The sequence below is a fragment of the Diplotaxodon limnothrissa genome, linkage group LG5 (assembly GCF_057381915.1).
Source record: "Diplotaxodon limnothrissa isolate DT_005_m linkage group LG5, D_limnothrissa_male_GT1.1, whole genome shotgun sequence".
Lineage (NCBI taxonomy): Eukaryota > Metazoa > Chordata > Actinopteri > Cichliformes > Cichlidae > Diplotaxodon > Diplotaxodon limnothrissa.
This window is the reverse complement of record NC_140600.1, coordinates 20,925,171-20,947,233: the sequence shown is the minus strand read 5'-3', so window position 1 is coordinate 20,947,233 and position 22,063 is coordinate 20,925,171. Positions and strand designations below refer to the sequence as shown.

The 22,063-nt window shown below is 39.3% G+C and overlaps 1 protein-coding gene across 1 annotated transcript in view; it reads left to right on the top strand.

Moving 5' to 3' along the window:
- Positions 1 to 22,063, top strand: part of srgap3 (SLIT-ROBO Rho GTPase activating protein 3) — a 51,892-nt gene that overhangs the window by 14,325 nt on the left and 15,504 nt on the right. Inside the window, exons 2-5 of the mRNA XM_085354165.1 lie at positions 1,808 to 2,003; positions 10,013 to 10,175; positions 13,486 to 13,548; positions 20,220 to 20,405. Coding sequence (XP_085210291.1) covers positions 1,808 to 2,003; positions 10,013 to 10,175; positions 13,486 to 13,548; positions 20,220 to 20,405 — 608 coding nt within the window. The remainder of the gene's footprint in view (positions 1 to 1,807; positions 2,004 to 10,012; positions 10,176 to 13,485; positions 13,549 to 20,219; positions 20,406 to 22,063) is intronic.

The window sequence follows — 22,063 nt, the reverse complement described above, 5'->3', positions numbered from 1 at the left end:
CATTATAGGTTAGGATGAAGTATTCACAAGAGAAACCTTGAAAGCTTAAAAATCTGTGGCAGCAGTACTGGTAGCTGTCATTTCATCATGTTTTGATACTCGCTTCTTGAATCACACTGAGGGAAAAATAAAGTTAATTGAAAATATAGACGCATCAACAAAACTGGGATTTCTAGTAAAGGTTTCACATGGGTTCGTGGTGTTTTCTTCCTCTTTTCAAGTGAGATTCATCCTGTTTACTTGCGCTCCTTCCTTAACAGTATAATTTTATTCTACAGAATAGGCATTTTTCTGTTCCTGAGCTGAGGCGTCATTGTTGCTGATGACAGCACTACAAAGGGGAATTGAGTTTTGCTTGTGGCTCCCATGAAGGGTCTGTAGTCTGGCCGCTAACATCGTGTTCCTCTTGAGGCGAAATGTTGCTACTTAGTCCAAGTGGGGGAGTGAAGCGTTTCTCATTAAATCAGTTTTATTTAGATGTACATGAGAGGTCATAAACACAGGTCAACTTACTGGCTTCTCTCTCGCAGCTGACTCTCTTTATCGCTGCTCTCCTGCTTTCAATTATTATTTCTCAATTTTGTTGATTTCATTTAATTTGAAGGTTAGTCAAGGTTTTATTGTGCATTGTTATCTGTGTAGTTGTAACTGGGTTGTGTTATGTTTTTGGGAATTTGTATGTTTGTCACAGAAGCTTTTAACTTTGTTACATTCCTATAGTAAAAGTGGAGATGGATAATTTTAAAAACAGTCATTCAACATATACAATAAGGAGAAAAAGACTGCAAAGAGTCCTGTCAAAACTTAGTACAATTCATTATTCACTAAAGGTGTAGAACCGATTTAGCATCAACAAATGAATGTACTTTATCAGTCTCTCACATCGTTATGGAGGAATTTTCACCCAGTCTCCTTTAGAGTGTTGCTTCTGTCCATTGAGGTTTGCAATCTTTCTCTCTTCTTGAGGTTGATGTTCTGGAAAATAACCTAGTTTTAGCCTAGCTGTAGCTATCAGACAGGCCTCATGTTTAGATGGAGAATATTTTGGTGTACAGAGGAGTTTGTGGTTGACGTGTTTGTATGGTGCCCAGGTCCTGTGGCTGCAAAACAAACCCAACTTATCCCCCTTCCACCACCGTGCTCAAGGGGTGGTTTGAGGTGTTTGTGCGAATGTGCTGTGATTGGTTTTCACCAGATGTCCAGCTGCACATTATGGCCAAACTCCTCCACTTTAGTCTGGTCTGCCCAAAGGAGATTGTTCCAGAAATCCTGTAGTTTGTTCAGATGCAACTTTGTAAACCAAAGCTATACTGCCATGTCCTTTTTAGAGAGAAGAGGCTTTCTCCTGGAAACCCTTATAAACAAGACATACTTGTTTAATCTTCCTCCAAAGGTATTGTCAGGAAATGTTAGCATGCTAACATTTAGCATGCTAACTGAGGTCTGTAGAGTATGAGATATAGCGCTTAGTTTCCTCAGTTTCTTTGAGCACTGCACTGTCTGACATTAGGGTGAATTTCTTGGCACACCCACTCTGGGGAAGATTGTGTTAACTCACACCTCAATGCTCCAGACCAACAAACTGCCAAAACGTATTATTTATAGAGGTGGTTACTCCTGCTGATAATCAGTTAATCAGCATCGTTTACTTACTCTATTAATTCCTATGGAAGCAGTAATGGTTCACTTAGTTTTTTACAGTACTGCCTAGAGTCATATGAACATCTTATTTTTCACATTACTGTGCCTTAATTTTGTGTGTAAAAAGTCAATCAAACTCCTTTTTGTTTGGTGTTTTCTTGTACAGAGATCCGTAACCAGCTGGTGGAGCAGTTTAAATGCCTGGAGCAACAGTCTGAATCACGTATCCAGCTCCTGCAGGATCTGCAGGAGTTCTTCCGTCGCAAAGCAGAGATTGAACTGGAATACTCCCGCAGCTTGGAGAAACTGGCTGAGAGGTTCTCCTCGAAGATCCGCAGCTCCAGAGAACACCAACAGTTTAAGTGAGTTGAAGCATTTATAGCTGGTACTGTTTAATATATATTCTTCTGTGCATTGGAGTCTTTGTGTGTTGTTGATTGGAAGCAGGTGCACTATCATATTTTCTTTCCTTAATGTTGTCTAAGTTTTTGGCTTCTTGTTAGATTTGAATTTAAATGGCATTTCATGACCTACTTGCTTTATTTCCTTTATCATATGAAGGTCAAGTCACTTTTTCTCCTCACTAAACACTTCCTTCCTTGATGCTAATCACATTGCAGCATTATATAACAGAATGCTCCCATTTGTTTACGTGCTGTCAGGGAATGTCTCTTATTACAGTCTTCGCCTTTATGACAGCTTCAAAGGTCAGATTATTCTAGCTTCACAATGACTGCTCAGTTCATTAGAGGTTTCAACTCTTGAATGTTGGACATACTACACGCAGTTCACTTTTGCCACTATAATTGAGAACTTAGCTTTCTAACTTTTTATCGAAAATGTAAATTAAATGTGCATAAATGTGCTGAGTAGCAATAAATTAAAAGCCATTACATTTTTACCCTGATTGTGTATTGTTGTTACCCCATTGGCTGGGTGGGCAGGCGGACACCAGAGTTTGTGAATGTGATAATATGAGAACAAGGCGATGTAGGAGTTTTAAATTGATATCACCATACCATCTATGAGTTTGAATCCCAGTGACCATGACTTCAAGATCAGAGGTTAACTTTTTTAAAAGTCACCTAGGATTTTCAAATCAATACCATAGATGCATCTACTAGGAGTGGAGGCACTGGTGACTGCCAGTGTTTTTTAAAGACGGGTCACAGGAGGGAACATTATAAATCCTGTAGCCAAGTACAAAAGCAAAAAAGGCAAATATTGCTAAATGTCATCAGATCAAAATCAGACCTCATGCAGCTTTGACCTATTTAGATTTGAAGTTCTGAAAATACTGAAATGGATGCCAGTGAGGAAATAAGGAATCGTCTGGCCAGAGATTACCACAACACATTGGTGCATGACTCACGCAGGGCATGAAATTGAATTCTGCCGCTCCCAAAATCAAGCACCTCAGGCGAGCAGGCAAGCTTAGTTCAGTTTGGTAATGGGAGCACTAACCCAGCTGTGATCTGGCAGCAGATCTCAGACATAAATCTGCACCAACATACGCAGTATGTAGTCAAATTCTAGCTTCTGATTCTTGCAAATGGGAACAACACAAATGGATTTCCAATATTTCCATAAGAAGGTCTGTTTAATTCTCAAAAGTTGATAAAGAAATATTAGTGTTTTGCCTGATTCTTAAAAATAAAACTGATTATTTTGTTCAGGTGTCAAAACCTTTTCGAGAGAGGTGTGTAAATATCCTGCATTTGACACATTAAGTGCAGCAGGCTATTAGTAATAACAGAATCAGTAGGTAAAGTACTGATTTCACAGAGTTAATACTGGTAGGGTTATGCTTTGATGTATTATTTATTGCATGTCATTGATGCATTACTGTGTAAGCAGCAATTGAATAATATAACTGGTCTTGGTAGCTGCAATGTAGTTGCACTAAAACTATTTCCTGTTTTGCTTTTTTTATCCTCTGAAAGTGTGAGTGCAAAAAGGTGACAAGTCAGCTCAGTGGGTTACTAATAATATATTTATATTAATCTTGCTTTGTTCAGTTTGGTAGTGGGAGCACTAACCCAGCAGATGTGACGCATGAATCTGCACCAACATACGCAGTATATATTCTAACCCTCCACCTCTGATTTTAATTATGATGCCTAACAAAAAACTTTTTTTTGTTTTTATGTGAAAACCTTGTTTGAGAGAATTGTGTAAACATCCTGTATTTGACATACTAAGTGCAAAAGTCTATAATTAATAGCAGAATCACTAATTAAAGTTTAAACAGATTATATAAAGTGAAAACTGTTAGGGTTATGCTAGTGATGTATTATTTATTGTTTGTTGCTGATGCATTAAAATGTAAGCAGCAGTTTTGATAGTATAACTGGTCTTGGTAGCCAAAATGTAGTTGTGCAAAAAGTACATGATTTCCTGTTTTTTAACCCTCTGAAAGTGTGAAAGTTTGAAAAAAAAGTCAATGTATTGGGTCACATGTAATACACAGTAATACATATATTAATCTCGCTTCAGATTTGCAGATAGATGATTAAGTTCGTGCCTTGACTTCCACTTTTAATTTTTAACCAGAAAACCAGTGTTTTTAATTTTCAGAAGACTTGTGTAACTCTGTGTACACAAGGCCGTGTAGTGTGTGCGTTCTTTTTTTAGCAGTATTGAACAGTGTTTCTAAAGCAGATGAGGATTTGGCTGCATAATTGAGCTGTATGAGTGTATGAATGGGTGTATGTTACTCTGAAGACAGCCTCACAAAAACCAGCACTGCTAGTTCGAGACAGTGGCTTAACCTTTTGACTCCACAGCTGATCCATGCAGTGATGGACAAGTGTTAGAAGAATAATCCTGAGATATCCAGTCTACTTATGCTTTCTGCTTGTGGTGAGCCGACAGGTGTTTCAGTGCAGTGTCTGGGCAGAGATCTCCTGCACAGACATAAACAGGTCTAGAGTAAAATGATATTTAAGCAGACGTGACATTTTAAAAGCTTATTAGACTAACTGCTAGAGAATACTCTGGACTCTGTCTGAAAGAACTGATGCGCTCACAAACCACTAACGGAGGAAGTGTGGGTGGGGAGGATGTAAGGTTCACTCAGGCCACACACACTTTTGTGTGTGTTAGACAGAAACACATCAGGCCACAGTAAATTCAAACTGTCCCATTCATCAACCAAAGTGAGTTCATAAGCTTTTGATAATGACACAAAAAGGTTTATAACATTACCGCACCTTCTTCCTTGAACTCCCAGTCTGCAGGCGGGCAACCACAAATCCTGGTAATCAGCCGTGACACACCCTTCAGTCAGCCTTTCCTACTACTTTAGTGTAGTTAAGTTAATGAGGAGCCACTAAAACACCAAATGGGCAAGAAGAGCACTTGTGTTTTTCTTTAAAAAAGACAAAAAAAACCCCACTTTGTTGGCACAAATCATGCAGTATTCAACATCAAAGTCACAGAAATGTACATTATGCCTTTCACTTATACTTTTTTTTGGAAAAAAAATGTTTTCACTCTCGCTTAGATGACCATCTTTCATCGCAAAGGAAGCCATGCTCAGGAAACCTTGTGCTGTACTGCTAAGGGGTGCTTCATAAGCAGCTTAGTGGACATCACCACACAGCGGTAAAATGGCGTCATTCTGACCAGGACAGACTTCCATATGTCCTGGATCCCTGCCTACAGCTGCTGGCTGAACCCTTCCAGTGCAGATTCATTAGCAAGCTGAATGCCACTGTGATTTACAGCTACTGCAGCTAAGGCTACACTGCAGCAACCCAACCGAGAATTATTTTGCTCTGGCGCTTTACCCTATTTGCCTCAGTGAAAAGACACACTGAGAGGTTACTTAGGTGTTCTGTGCTACAGTTACGGTGCAAGTGCTTTTCTTTCTCACACCAGGGTGCTCCCACATCCTCCAGTGTTGTTATTAAAGTGTTTGGACTCTATTTACCATGTGCAATGTGCATTTTTGTTTACGAAATACTCCGAGATGCTAGAGAACTGCATAGATGTCAAATTGGGCAACGCTTTTAATGCCTTTTCTGTACAAAGTGATCATGCTTAGTGCCGTACGGAGTCACCGCCTATTTTATTTCGAGCCAGGAAAAACCCTGCTTATTGGATCCTTAGAGACAACAGCTGACTTGATTTTATTTATGGGACAGATGTTTACGAGTAAATTATGAGCAGGTTTTATAAAGTAACCCATCAAATTAGGATGGATTGATATTGTATGTCCGTGATATAGATAGGATGGCAAATCATGCAGCACTAATATGGATAACAACCTTGCTGTGGAGATGAAGCTGGGGTTATAGCGCCGTCTAAGTTTGTGTGTATGCTCATTAGGTTTGAGAGGAATCTGGGGAAAAAAGTCTGATGTCTTTATTGAGATCTTTGTGTATATCAGGCTTTCCTTTTAGTAATGACCTTTGTTCATTCAAAGGACGTCACGGTTCAGATGTCACAACTTGAAACTGTATAGCTGGATATTGTCATGTTTCAGCATTACACATTTTGATCCAGCCTGTGCTCGTAACAAGCTTTTCTTTGAGAAGCCTCGAAACATGATAATGCTCTTCGGTTATGATTCGTCTCATTTTAGGAATGCAACGACCTTTTTAATTGTGCTTTGCAGGCTTGGCAGACAAGCATCAGCCTAGAGCAATGACTTTAGTTCCATTGGTTTTTATAAGTATGGCTACTCTGGTGGTCTGAGGTTCAAAGAGTAAAAGGTTGAGTTGTATCTCTTGTAGTCAGTGCACAGCAGTTGGTGTGACGCTTTTGCAAATCACGGTGTGCGGATCAATAGAGTAGCTGTTTTGCAGTTTGCGTTTCAGATCTTGTCAAAGCCCCGTGTCCTCTTCGCAGGTACTGCCCCATGCTCTGCCCTGCTCTGCCCCATCTGTCTGTACAGCTGTGCGTTATCAAGTGCTGGCAGTGTGTCTCCTCGAAAAAAAACCCCCAAAGTAAATGGTGTGCAAATCAGCGATGTAGCATATTTAAGCTGTGCTGAAAAATGGGGGCAAAAGAAAATTTAAATGGCAAAGCAAGCTGCATGTGCCCACGTGTCCCTTGTCTTTTGAAGCTGTTTGGCACTTTCTTCTTTTCCTTGGCTGTTTCATTGATAAGCAGCAGGCAAGCAGTGTGGAGCGGATTAAAGGCCTTTATAAAGCTGAGTCCTGGTTTGATAAATACACACTTCCTTCTGGAAATCCTGGCTCAGACACATCAGAGGCTCTTGGTGATTAGATGGTGGCATTCAGAGCAACCGTGACTAAAGCACGGCCACTCTTCTATACAATACTCACTTGTTCAGAGTATGTATATTAAGGAGACAGCCTGCCATCATTTTATCCTTGAATCAGAGGATTATTGCTATACTCTCCAAACACGCTCTCTTTTTTTGTTTCTCCATTCACTTCCACTGACACTGTGTCTCATCTTCTTCTTCATTCTCTTTGAATTGTTCACAGATCATGCTCAGTGTATGTACCTGCATTACACGGGGAGCAGAGTCTAAAACTATGCAGACAGGCAGACAGGGCTTTGCTGAATGAGACGAATATAACAGGATGCCAGAAAGCTGCACTCGTCCTCCTCCTCCTCTTCCTCTTTGTTTCTCTAGAGACTGTCAGGGCTCATCATTTGCCTTCTTCTGCATGTTAATGATATTCCTTGTATAAATACAGATGGCATGAAGCCATTCAAAATCAAACCTTTTGAAGCCTTCAAGATTAATTGACCTGCAAGTTCTCACTTGATATTCATCCTTCTACAGGAAATTGGCAAGAAGTGGGTAAAACGTAGAGATTGAGGAATGAATATCTTTTATGACTGATATATCTCTGTAGAACCAGTACAGAACAAGGTTGTGTCTCAGTACTGTAAAAAGTGGAGGAGCTACATTTAGTACAGAGTTAACAGGCTCTGCTCCCACACAGGCCTAATTACTGACCTTATGCTCCTAATTTCTGTGAAAATAGGGCACCAGTGATAAAACAAGGAGATCTTGTGTCCGTTATCGCTTTCTTTTTCTTGTTGCCAAGGTTTTATGCCACAACATTAAAAATCTGTGCCCTTCCATTTTCATGCACTCACACACCAAAAAACATCCTTCTACATTTTTTAAAAAACTCAGTGAATGAAGGACATTGGAACTGGGTGCAGTGATGTTACATAAAGCAAAAAAACTGAGTTTTAAGAATTGGGACAAGCTTTAAAGTCTATTTGGTACGACCAGCTAGATATTTTGATCTCTCTTAGACAGTTTTCTTGTAATTTCTTTAAGTAGTCTTCAGGAATAGTTCTCCAGGGTTCTTGAAAAGCAATCAAAGCTCTTCTTTGGATGTTGGCTGCTTTTTGTTCTGTTTTCTGACAAGGTGCTTCAATAATGTTGAGGCCCTGCAGAAGCCATTCTTAAGAAAGGCAAATTGGGAGTAATCTGCCAGATTACACAAGAATTGTACTGAAAATTAACAGGTCTTATGATTTTACGAAGTGATTAATCCAACTTGAAAGTTTTGGTTCAAACTGTGAGAAAACATGGGTCTATCGATATTCTGCAGAGTTTATACAGCGAGAAAACAGCTTTTTGGTTGTTTTTTTTTATAAGCTGTGTGCTTAAAGTCTGTTGAGTAAACTGCAAATTGCTATTTATTTCAGTGTGGCACGAATCTGGTGCTCCAGTCAAGTTAAACAGATATTAAAGGAAAAAGTAACCATACTTATAGACCACAGGTCCACTACCGCTTTAAATCATCATAGGCGGGCCTGGGATTTATGGCTGTAGGAAGTGTTCGGGGCTTGGGTGGAAAGCTGAGGTGGATAAAAAGAACTAAAATTGGAGCTTGGTTGTGCTTAGGGATGAGATGAAGCATCTCTGGCCACTTTCAGGGATTAACAGTGAGTAGAGGTGCCTGTTCCCTAAACCTCTCAACCACAAACAGCAATTATACACCAAGGACCTGCTTCTCTTATGGGAAGATAGGTCAGTCAAGAAGAACTGGTACAAAATGAGGGATGGTGAGACAGTCAAAGTAGGTCATCCCAGAGGAATGACAGAGAATATGGTCTTTATTAGACCTACTAATGTTGGGTTTTGCTATGTCCCACTTGTCCTTTACACAGTCTTACAAATGAGTTCATATCACTATAATAGAGTTAGTTAATTGCTGAATAATTGTATTATTGCTTTTCAATTGTCACAATCAAGACTGAAATGTGACGTTTGATTAACACTTGGCTTATATCGGATCTTTACTACTCAGTTTTTGTGGTTTTAAATGAACTGACCTACCTTTTGGATAACGGGCATGGATACACTATGTTCAGTTTAACATGAAGAGGCAGGGTGCACAGTAAATGGACAGATCAAGTTTACTTCAAATGCTATCCTATTTTCTGCTCCACAAGGATGTTATGAAGATGATGTGCTGCTGTTTGTATCCTGTCAGCCTCTTGTAAGTGTGTTTAGAGGCAGAGTTAAGTAAAGAAATAATGGTGGAGGAACTCTGGAGTAGCAAGATATCAGCTTCATTAGATGCGATTAGCATTATGGAAGCTCTCTGAAGGGGATGTCTTTGATGTTGGTGCTGCTCGTCTTTTTCTTCCCCTCAACAGTGAAACCCAATCCTCTGCTGTGCTCTGGTTCTCTCCCTTCTATGCTCTTACCCCCCTCCCCGCCCCCTTTGTCTCTTCCTCAGGGTTGCTTGATTGATTAATGCTCAGATTGAATCCAGACAAGGGTATGGGTTTGAAGGGATTGTGCGTGTGTGTGTGCAGTTGTTCAGTGTCTATGTGACTTGGTTTAAAAGCACCCGAGGCCAAGACAGTTTAAACTGATTATGCAGCAATCAGGGCCTGTGACTCTCTCGATCGCTATGGTCACGAGCATTATAAATTTAACCACTTGGTGCCTTGCTAGCTATAGCATTGCTTGGAGTGTCTTGGAAAGCAAAAAGGACGTGATAGTGAGAGGGATTAACACATTCAGTTAGGTAAAATCTTTATTATTATTATTTTTTTATCCTAACAATAATTTTGTGTTAATCTTTAGCCAAACTTTGTTGTATCTGGCTGGTGAAATTCCCATCAGTTTTAGTTGCACAACAACATGCAAACTCTACACAGAGAGGCCCCAGCTAACCATAAACATGTTGTCTATATTGAACTTAATAGTTTATTATAAGCCATAGCTAGCTCTGAGTTGTGGATAGCTTTAGGTACAAGTGTCTGTTCTTAGTGTGTCTAAACTATAATTTTACTAAATAAATCTGAACATTTGAAGCAAAACTTTTTTTTTTTAGTTTATAGTTACCACCTGTGTGAGACCTGATTCTGTTCTGAAAAGCTCTTTAACAGTCCTCTATGTCTCTTATTGTCCCAGGAAAGATCAGCACTTGCTGTCATCCGTAAACTGCTGGTATCTGTTGCTGAACCAGACGAGGCGTGAGAGCCGTGACCATGCCACCCTCAGTGACATCTACACCAACAATGTTATTGTCCGCCTGGCCCAGATCAGCGAGGATGTAATTCGCCTGTTCAAAAAGGTAAGACCATCAATCTCCTTCCTTTTTTTCCTACTTTGTTACCAATGAAAAGATTTCAATATGCAGCCAAACCTCTGCTCTGCCTTTAAGCTTTCATTTTGCTGATTAAGTGCATTAAGTGCACATGGAGTTCGTAAGATGTCTAGGTTTTGCACGGCCTACGGAGCAGTAAAAGCAGCTTGGGGGACAAGCAGAGACTCCCTGGTCTAAGAATCTACAGCTCGTACTAGTGTGAGCAACACCTGGCTCTCTGTCAGCACATTTTAGAAATGACTGAGGCCCTATCCAAACACCAGAAGGTTGTTTTCACCTTGCAGGCTTTCCTGTAGTGAACTTAACTCTGCTTATGAGGTTTGATTCTGATGCTCTGTGTGTGTGTGTGTGTGTGTGTGTGTGTGTGTGTGTGTGTGTGTGTGTGTGTGTGTGTGTGTGTGTGTGTGTGTGTTTTCTGCAGAAAATCATGAATGTTTATACTAAAATAAATGAGCTTTGGTTAAATGTGAGACGGGGCAAACAAAGACAAAATGTAATCTGTAAAAACTTTACAAATAGTTTTTCAAGTAGTAAATAAAATAGGAATTTTGTTACAGGTAATATCTCTGATATTATATGAATATTAGTTTGTTATGCTACTGTTGATGGGCTGATCAGAGTTAGAAGGGTGTGTTCTGATGAATGTGCTAATAGTCAGTGGTAATATAATTACAAAAGGTGTGGCAAGTATGAATGTACAGAGTGCGATATTTTCCTGTTGTCTTCTCTGTTCTACATCACTTTTAATTTCAAACAGAATACATTAATAATCTTCTTTTTTCGTGCCTTTTATTGAGGGAAGATTTTAAAAATGTACATTCACTATAAAGGGCTCTGTAAGCGCCACAGCTCTTACAGTGTATTGCATCACAGTTTTTACTCACTCAATGAAACCTTCCTCATCCCCCAAGCCTCTGCAGTACACGCTGCAGTCTGTCTCACCTCAGAGCCACTGATGCATACAGATGCCGTTCACCAGCTGCTGGAGCCCTCTCAGGGTGTATCCAGTTCATTACATTCAGTTCAATGATTGTTTGAGAAGAACTTATTGCTTGTGATCCAGATAAAAACAAAGCTGCAACATCAAATCCCTTCTTTATTACCAAGGCTGTGTTTATTTTCCTCTTCTGAGCGTACTTTATAATCAAGTTTCTGTTACAGAAACATTTTCTTTTGAGATTCTTTTATAATTATAATTAGGTTAGTTTGTGACTCATGGGTTGCAAGTTTTTTCAAGCACAGTTACCATAGCAGACCAGGGTGTGGACAAAAAAAGGTTACCTTTCATATATCAATGAACGCCTCTGATCTGTGGGTGGATGTGGTTCAAGTTGAGTGTTTGTACTTCTTTTACCTATGTTGTGGGGACATTGCATATTGTGGGGTCCCAGTATGAAAATAAGCTAAAAATAAACTCCGGCAAACAAAATGTGTTAAAGTTATGTCTAGATTCAGGCTTAGAGTTAAGCAAGCAGTAATTATGCCAAGGGTAACAGTAAGTCTCCAGAAGAGAAGGGCAGGAGCAGGTCCCCATAAGACAATGAAAGTAAGTCAGTGTCTTGCTGTCTGAAGTGATGAAAATACTGTGTGTGTTTGTGTGTTTTTGCGTTCAGCTATGCTTTGTCATTGGTGCAGCAAGGTTTCATTATAGCAAAATACATCCGTTATTGATCTGCTTTGTTCAAATATGAAATGACTGTTGCTGAGTCATTATCTTCCATACACCAGAGAAAAATGAGTCAGCTGTTTTCACTGTTAAAAAATGTGTCTAAGAAAAGTTGTGCACATGAGGAGATGCATAATCTTTTCTGCTCAAAGTCATTGCCGTATTTGGCAAACCACTTGTTTTGTTCATTAGCAATCATCATCATAACATCATGTTTGCTTATTAGTATGTTATTGTGTTGCAGTTTTTAGCTGAAATGTTCCCAGTGTTAATGGCTAAGGTGACACCTTCCAGGCAACACACAAAACAAGTGTCAAACAACACAGTATCACAGCTTAAAGGTTCTGGGAACTGTTTTGGGTCTCGTTTGCACACCAGCTCTACTGAGGAACCTTGGGACTTCATGTACCTCTTGTTTTTCACCACTCCATTTTGACAGTAGGATTCAGCCTTCAGCAACTTCAAGCTTAGTTTACTTCTCAGAGCTTAGCCCTAAAACCTCTGTTATAATTCACAAGTAGCTGAATTTGATTTGATGGTCAGGTAACATATTTCATTTTGGCTGTTTATTCTAGAGACATTAAAACATCCATGTAGTGATCGTTCCTGTTTGAATCATGGGTTACTGAGTTTTAGCTTCCTTACTCAAAATGCCCACAAATTCTGCCGGCGGTGGTGCAGTGAGTTATCTCATAGCAAGAATGTTCTTAGTTTGAAACACCTAGTTGTCTTCAGCCTTTCAATATGTTGTTGCTTGTTCTTCCTGTGGTTTGTAGCTCTGATCCCATAGTCCAAAGACACGATTGTTCGGCATATAATGGCAGTAGGCGTGGAACTGGGCATGAGGATCTTTCTCACTGCTTCTCATGCTATTACCAGTGGTATACGCTCCAGACCCCTGTGACCCTGACTGGGTAAGGGTTAACAAAATGAATGGATTGAGAACAAAACTGGTTCTAGGCTAAGAAAATCTACGTTTTCATTCAACACCTACCCTGAATGTCAACTAAAAAAATACCTATGCAACCCGAAAAAGCACAATCTTTGAAAATAGAACTCCGGGTTTTGTGACATTTCTGTCAATTGAAGTTGTAAGAGTATTAAAAGCTGTAAGAAGAATTAACTGAGATATTTTACAAGCTGTTGCATTGTTGAGGACATAGAATTGATCTGAATATGTAGTGTAGTGTGCATTAACTGCAGGAAATTAGAGTATTGCATTTCCTGCAGTTACATTTGGTCACTGTTGACTGACAACAGAGGTTGTGGGTGTCCTAGAAAGGTGGAAATGCTTATATGTTACTGTATTCTCAAAATTTGTTTGTAATAAGTACAATTACCCATTCCAAAACACTCCGCTGCTTGCACATTTTGAAATATATTTTTTTGCAGTTGTGCCAATTCTCACTTGTATGCGGGGTTCAATGAGAAAAGACACCCTCTGCACCAGTCTTTGTGGTCATCCATCTAATATTTCTTGAGTTGTTTCTCTGTGACTCACCAAAGTCACAGCGCCAGCATAACAACTGGAGTTTGAAACATCGGGTCACTGCTGATTGCTCAGACAGTATTTGTTTTCTTACCCCTGTTCTGTCTTCTTGCCGTTTTCAGAGCAAGGACATTGGTATCCAGATGCACGAGGAGCTTGTGAAGGTGACGAATGAACTCTACACTGTAAGTAATAGACTGTGTCTCCTGCAGATCGATCTCTCACACCTCATCTCTTCACTGAGCTCTCCCAAAGTTCTTTCTCCTCACTGTCTTCCTGATGTTTTTTCATGTTCTTCTGTATTCCTTTGAGTTAAATAGCTTTCAGTCATGGCTCGTCTCTATTCCCTTTGCTGCACCATAGTAGAAACTCTTATTAACACGTGCATGGATCTCATCTTTCGGTCTTTACTTTCTTTGTGTGTTCCTGAAAACATATTGGTTCCTTTTAGTGATCATGGAAGGGTTATAGTGACCTTGCAGCCTTTATCTTTCATTCTGTCTTCCTTATTAAAAAGAGAAATTGCCTTTCTCCCTTCAGATTTATGGATTCAGTTTTTTGCACTCCTTATTATGGGACTGCCTTTAGCCTTGGACAGGATCAATGAAACTTTTAGAGTTGTACTGAATCAAAAGAAACCAGTTTATGTTCTTATAAGCTTTGTTTATCTTTTCTTGTATTGTTAAATGGTCAATGTCAGTGTCTTCCCTGAGTGTTCATTGCACTCTGTTTACTGTATATACTTGTTTGAATATTCAAGATTAACGTTTGTGGTAGGTATGAATGAAGAAAAAGAAAATTTCATTTTTCCCCAAGGTTTACCGTTTCAGGGCTCAAATTACTAACATATCTGGTTGATTTCAGGGTTCACATCACTGACTGCATCTGTGAAGAGCTGTGAAATAATTGCCTGCTGACACATAAGTGTGCCATTTTAATGAAATGTGTTTGCATAAATCTGTCAGAGAGTAGAGGTGCTCATTAAGTTTAGGGTCACCTATTCTAGCTCAGTTGCTTTGTTGTGCTTGATACCAACACTTTGTATATATGCAGCAATTCTAATGAGCAGTTTCTCTGCTGGTACAGTGCGCCTCTTATTTATTTATTTATTTTTGTCTTTGTAGAAACACTCATTTTGCTTCATTTTGACCGTAGCCCGTTGTTTACCCAATTTTTCTCGAAAAAGCTGTTTTTTTTTCCTTTTTTTTTACCCTTCACTTCTGTTCAACCACATTTTAACTTCATACCAAGCAGCTTTCTCATATCCTGCATCTGCTTCCCATATGTTTTAATTTAAAACAGGTTAATGGTGAAATGTCATATTGATGGATGCTTTGTGATATGAATTGTAACTATAGTTTGAAGGTTTTGTCCTCAAAAGGTCCAATATTATTAATATTTCATTTCAGCTATGAAATGTCAACTCTAGAGAACTTTGATTGTCAGAAATCAGTTCAGTATAATAAGATCTCGATATTAATTAAACAGCATGTCTACAAAGCCTGGGTGTCACGCATGCCGCATTGCTGTAACAATAAAAGACATGGGCTATATCATTTTACATATATTATGATTAATGTTTCTAATTAACTGCAGTGTATTGGCAGATTTATCATAACTTTCCTCTGCAATATTTCTCCAACCATTTGCAGTTGTACTGTCTTCACTGTACAGTCATTAGCAATAGCTTACGAACTGCTTTGCTTATGGCAGGATTTTCTGCAAGAGACCGTGTTGATAGATTAACGTATGTCTGGGATAGCAACAAATGGTACTGGTGCTGCGCTGTTAGTCTAATTTGAGCGCTTATTGAGGGATTCAGTCCACCAAACTGGACAAGCACCAAGCAACTTCAGCTTCTTCTGCACCCTGAGGTGAAACAGAAGAGATGGCAGAGCTGCCTTAAATGACTTATTCATATGTGCAGTGTGATGAAAGTCAAAACCCCAAAGGCAGTGCTGGCGACCATCATTATTTAAGCTATCTGTAGATTTGGACACAGCACACAGTGTTCGGGTTCGCATGTGAGGTAATGACAAGTTCATATGTATAAATTACATGCATGCAAATTTCAGAAGGACCGTGTTGTTGGTCAAATGTTTTAAAAAACAGACCAAAACTACTATTTTCTGCACAAGTGGTCATCTGTGTCTGAATAAATAAAATGATTCTCCCTTTTCAAAAGCAATTGCCTCCCAGACATTTACAGTTTGGTTCGAAGTGTCAGTGCACTTCAGGTTCACTGTGGCAGATGTTTTACTATGTATTTGTTTTACCCACTCACTCTTTCTGGCTGCATAATAAGACTCAGATGATCCGTCTTCTCATGCTGCACTTGGCCTCAGCTACAGTCTGGCTGAAAGCTAAGAACTCAGATGCTGACGTATAGCCTCATTCTTTCTACATACGAGAGAGAGGTTGTGGGAGTTGTGTGAAATTTCACAGCTTAGGTGGTAAATAAATGAAATGCTGGAGCAACACAAATATGTCTCAAAAGTCATACTTTGGCACATTTTTTTGAGCAAAATAATAATAATTTTCTCAAAGGCTGTTCTCTCTTTCTGCTATAGGTCAAGTTTTCTTTTAATTACATTGTTTTTTTTTCTCATTCTCTGCTTATTAGGCATTATCCTGTTATTATTGTTTGTAATAAGTTGAGCTATGAGCTCCCCATTTTAAAACCTTTAATTTAAATATTTTTAGCTTTGTGAATCCCACTAAGAAGTCAAAAACACTGATTTATCATTGAATTTACTGTAAATTCAATTCAATTTTATTTATATAGCGCCAAATCACAACAAAAGTCGCCTCAAGGCGCTTCATAGATACAGAGAAAAACCCAACAATCATATGACCCCCTATGAGCAAGCACTTTGGCGACAGTGGGAAGGAAAAACTCCCTTTTAACAGGAAGAAACCTCCGGCAGAACCAGGCTCAGGGAGGGGCGGGGCCATCTGCTGCGACCGGTTGGGGTGAGAGAAGGAAGACAGGATAAAAGACATGCTGTGGAAGAGAGACAGAGGTTAATAACAGATATGATTCAATGCAGAGAGGTCTGTTAATACATAGTGAGTGAGAAAGGTGACTGGAAAGGAAAAACTCAATGCATCATGGGAATCCCCCGGCAGCCTATGTCTATTGCAGCATAACTAAGGGAGGATTCAGGGTCACCTGGTCCAGCCCTAACTATATGCTTTAGCAAAAAGGAAAGTTTTAAGCCTAATCTTGAAAGTAGAGATAGTGTCTGTCTCCTGAATCCAAACTGGAAGCTGGTTCCACAGAAGTGGGGCCTGAAAACTGAAGGCTCTCCCTCCCATTCTACTTTTAAATACTCTAGGAACAACATGGGACCATAGTTTAGAAATCGCTGAAATTAATTTATGAGGCTAGTGACTAAGTACAGAAACTCAACAGGAAAATGTTTGTTGGTGGTATGAATCTTTTTTATTTTGGTATTACCTTTGATAGGTCAATTACTCGTTATCGCAATTATCTAATCAGCCAATCGCATGGCAGCAACTCCGCGCATTTAGACATGTAGACATGTGTACATGTAGACGTGGTTGAGACAACCTGCTGAAGTTAAAACTGAGCATCAGAATGGGGAAGAAAGGTGATTTAAATTCCTTTGAACGTGTCATGGTTGTTGGTGCCAGATGGTTTTTCCCATGCAGCCAACTCTAAAGTTTACAAGTTTTAAAGAGAATTGGTATATATGCCAAAGGAGAATGGTTAGAGTGCTTTGAGATAAAAGGAAGACAACAGTAACAGTTTACACACTTTGGGCCCAACTGAGCATCGTTTAAATAGCAAAGGCAACCTGAGTATTAATGCGGTGTCCATCCCTTTATGGCTACAGTGTACTGATCTTCTGATAAATGTTTCCATGTCACGAAGCTCAAATCATCTCAAACTAGTTTCTTGAACATGGCAAAGAGTTCACTGTACTCAAAAGGCTTCGACGGTCACATGATTTCAATTAACAGAGCACCCTTGAGAGGTGGTGGAACAGGAGATTCTCATCATGGACGTGCTAGCCATTAAAAAAAGATTCAGATTAAAGTCATTTTCTTACTGGCTTCACTTTTTGGACTTGAAGCCCATGACCATCATTGTATACAGTCTATGTTTTCATTCTGCATTGCCACCATTTATTTAAAAGAACAATTTTATTTCAGAGCTGAAAAGTGGTGTGTTAGAAATGGTTTCTCCTTATCACCACAACCTGTAGCAAACACTTTCAAGGCAGTTTAAAGGTTACAAGACTGACAGAGCAGTCTCTTTCCCATCTTGATGATCCACAGGCAGCAGTATTTTGTTCTATTTTAGACTAGACCTTTGTTACTTCATTGTTCAAAATAGCTAAATCAATAGCGTTGCCACATGGTGGTTACCTCGTGGTATTTTCCAACACTTTTGCTGGTTGCCAACAAAACGAATTTTGCTAAAACAAAACTGTGAAATCCCATTTGGATCTCTGGCAGCTTGGTGAGAGGTAAGGGGAGGAGAGGTATGACTGTGGGCTGAAGCTGTTGTTCAAAATATTGTTTTTCAAATATAGTGCGATGCTGAAATGGGAGTAAAAAAAAGCACTCGAAGATCCTGTTGTCTGCAATTTATCATTAAAACAAACCCTAAAATAAAAAATGTTGAAAAGGGCCTGATTGTCCTAAAGAGTCGTGCACTTCCTGATATTGCTTTCAGCAGCTCGGCCCTGTAAAATTTACTTTTGTTTGCTTGTACCTGTGTTAATTTCCTGGTATACGAGCTTAATATCCCCAAGGGGATAAATAGAGCTATAGTGTATCTTATCTTTCTGATCCTTGTGCCTGATGTCTGCTCCTTAGTTTCACACAGTTATTCTGTTGCTGACAATATAACAACAGTGGTTCTGAGGTTCTGTCACAGGTGATGGTTTGGATCTAGTTTTCATTCCTCTATTTATAAGAAAGTATGCTTGCCCATTCTATGTTTTAACATATAGACATAGGGGAAAAACCAGGTCTTTAAATTAGATAACAACTACAGATGAATAACAGCAGAAGACATATTGCACTGTGCCATTATGTATTTGACAAAACCTATGTTAAAATGCAGCTGAAGCAGTGTCTTCAAAGACACACTGCACATCCCATAATGAACCACCTCATTTTCTCAGTCTTTCACATCATTGTGGATGTTAATATTTGGGCATTGCAGAGGTTTGCCTTGCATTCATTATGAAAAACTCCAGTCATCCTCTGACTGTGTCTTTCACCAGCTCAGAGACTCTGAGGTTCTGAAGCTAAGTAGCCCTAGGTTGTTGTCAGACGACTCAACAATGCACACACCTCCTGTAGGCACAGCTGAAGCTTGGAGAGAATTAGGAATGGGCCTCCGAGAGACTCTCAGCAAGCATCTGTGTTGAGTTAAGAGGGACAAGCGGTGCTCCTGCGTTGTCTAATGAGGGTTTTCTGCCACTGCGGTCGTATCCCCATCATGCTGAACAAGGGGAGAGGGGTGTAAAAGTTTAAGTGTCTAAGTAGAGATCAAAGTGAAGAGATACACTAATTCCAGGGAAGACAGAATAAAATGTCATTCTGCTTCTCCAAAGAGTTGAAAATGTAGAAGGATGAGGTAATGAGGAATTACTGTAGGAAACAGGCCAGGAAAGCTACAGCGAGGAGGGGAGGAGGGGAGGAGGGGAAGAGGGGGCAAGTTGGAGATTTGACAGCCAAGTCTAAACCACAGACAACTTTGGGGCTCTGGATCCACTTAAAATATTCCACATGTAGTAACATCTGTGTTACTTCTGTACTGATGACCCAAACTGATCCTCCTGGCCACCACGAAAAGGCTCAAATCAGACCAGATTTTGTAAAGAGACAGTGAAGATTTTCTTTACTGACTCCCCCAAACTGTGCGTTGAAGTAAGGTGCTGAACCCCAAGTTTGCCCTGATTCATCCGTGTGAGTGTGAAAATTCGGTAAAAGTACTTAGGCACAGATGGAGCAGAAAGTACTATATAAATACCAGTCCATTTACCATGTGATTAAAAATACAGATGAATACATACTATTACTACTCACGCTGTATTATTTTATCTAGGGTGTTAATTAACATTTTAATACTGTATCATTAATTAATGTTAAATGGTAAATAGCTCATACTGAGAGTTATTTGCTCTGTTTAATAACATGGCACCAGTAGCCAGCACTGTTGCCTCTCAGCAACAAGGTCCAGAGTTTGAATCCACTGGACAGCTCAGCATGTTCTCCCTGTGCTTCTGTCTGAGTACCCCAGCACCCTCCCACAGTCCAAAGACAGGTTAGGTTTAATTAGCAATTTGAAATTGGCCATAAGTGTAAATGTGCGTGTGGATGTTTGTCATTCTCTTTCTGTTAACCCTGCGATAGATCAGTTAGCCGTCCACAGTGTACCCGCCCTTCACTGATAAGATTTATTGATCTCACAAGGGAAATTACTGTGTTACAGGAACATGATAAAGAATAAAAATAGTACAGAATATAATTTTAAAAAAAAAAAAAGCATTGTTAATGTAAAAGTGCCACAAGCACATGGTGAAGGTCTTATACTGTGAATGCAAAAAACGAAGAAAATAAACAGCAAAAATGAGGTTCAAGAAGAGTAAAAAGTAATATTGAGAGTGGTGCAGATCTCAGTAATAAATAATGTTTACACTGTGAATTTAAAAAACAGCTGCAAGAGGAAAATACAGGGTACTCTGGAACATAAAACCAAAGTATCGTCAGGTATTTGTTACCCACAAACCTCTGTACGTTTAGCTCGTAACTAATACTGTAAAAGGCTGTGATGTTCAGCCACATAAAATCATCTGTTATACTCTTCTTGCAGGTGATGAAAACATATCACATGTACCACACTGAGAGCATCAGTGCAGAGAGCAAGCTGAAAGACGCTGAGAAGCAGGAAGAGAAACAGTTCAGCAAGTCGGGAGATCTCAACGTCAACCTCCTCCGGCATGAAGACCGCCAGCCGAGACGCAGCTCCGTCAGGAAAATCGAGAAGATGAAGGAGAAGGTATATATATATATATATATGTTTACATAAATTCAGATCTGTTTGTGCTGTTAAATCCTGAATCATCAGTTTTACATTTAGGTTAGGAAAAACCTTTAAGCAGTTAATGGTAAGCCAGCTTTCTTTGTCAGGTGTACTTGGAAATATCGAGAGATGAGTAGACCAGCAGCTAGACAGAAAGTCTCAGGAGCATACTGTAGGTCTGCAGCCAGATGAGTACTTTCGGCCAATAACCCCACTCCCTTTCCATCTTATTCAGATTTCTAGCTTGTGAAAAGTCTTCTCCACTCCATGTTGGGCTCTCCGGAGCATGCTGAACTTTAGATACCCCTATGCATTTTTTATTCTGCATCTTCGTCTCAGATTTCTTCATGCAAATGAAATTTCCATCATCTCTCAGGTGCAGAAAATCAAAAGGCTGTCAGTACGGCAGTGTTTCTCCATCCTCAGGCTGGTATCCTCAGAGATGCTGCTTAGCTTGGAAGCCACAGACTATTTATAACACAACGTGGCGGTGAATTTATGTTTTTTTCCTGTGAATGGTTTCCACACTTTTGTCTCATTATTCTACCGGCAAACACTTGGAAGAGGAAGACGAAGGAATGCAAAGTTAAAGTCTTTTCCTGCTAAAATTTGCATCACAGTGGCTTAGTGAAATCAGAACTAAAATGCCCCTGCAAAGTACAAAAAAAGAATATAATTGTGAATCTTTTGTTGCATTTCAAACAGCAGCAGTGGTTTTCTGGGTTGAGCCTGAATCACTGGTTTACTGGTGTGAGACAAGTTTTTGCAGCATTTTCGGCATAATGTAACAGAAAAAACACAAAACACTGTTTTCAGAACATTATGTCACTGTGTCATTTCTTTTCCTCCTATTTAAGTGCTGAGTGCAACTGCAGGTATTTATTTAAATTTTCACTGGAATACAGGCCGACAGAAAGGCAAACCATGTCAGCTAAATTTGAAAATACCTGTTTGGTTTGTTTGATGTATACATGGTAAACAGGTAGAAGCAACACGTGTATTTGTGGCTATCAATTATATAAACAAATATTCATACCTAACATCTTAAAATGTCTGTTTTTATAGAGAAATGGTTTAATAATATCATAACTGGTGCTTTGTTGAGGTAGAAATGAGTAGTTTTGTTCCCTTTACATAGACAAGCTAGTATTGTTTCGCAATAATAACAATAAACTGTATATTAGAGATTCTATAAGATTTATAAAATTTATGCAATCATTGTAGCATCACCCTTTAGTTTTTTGTTTAGTTTTTTGTGAAGCCTTTGCCTTAGTCTTATATAGCCATACCTTTTTTTTTGTGGTGGCCAGAAAATGTTTGGAGTGTAAAGCTATTAGTTAATGCTAGCATGCTTGGTTAGCAATATGTATCCATAGACTTAAAACCATTACAAAAGGTGAATTTCAAAAAAAGAAATCTATAATTTTGTATCAGGATGTAAATATGATTGTTTGTATCATAAATGTTGTTATTTTAACATTAGTCTGTGCAGAGGGACTCACTTTTGTAACAACCCCTAAAGGTCCATTTAAGCTACTTTCACATTGGCCTAAATTTCCAGCCCCGGGTTTTTGCTGTTTTTTGGTCTTGATGCAGAGCTAGGCAAACTGGCTGCAGCACACAGCCATAATAAC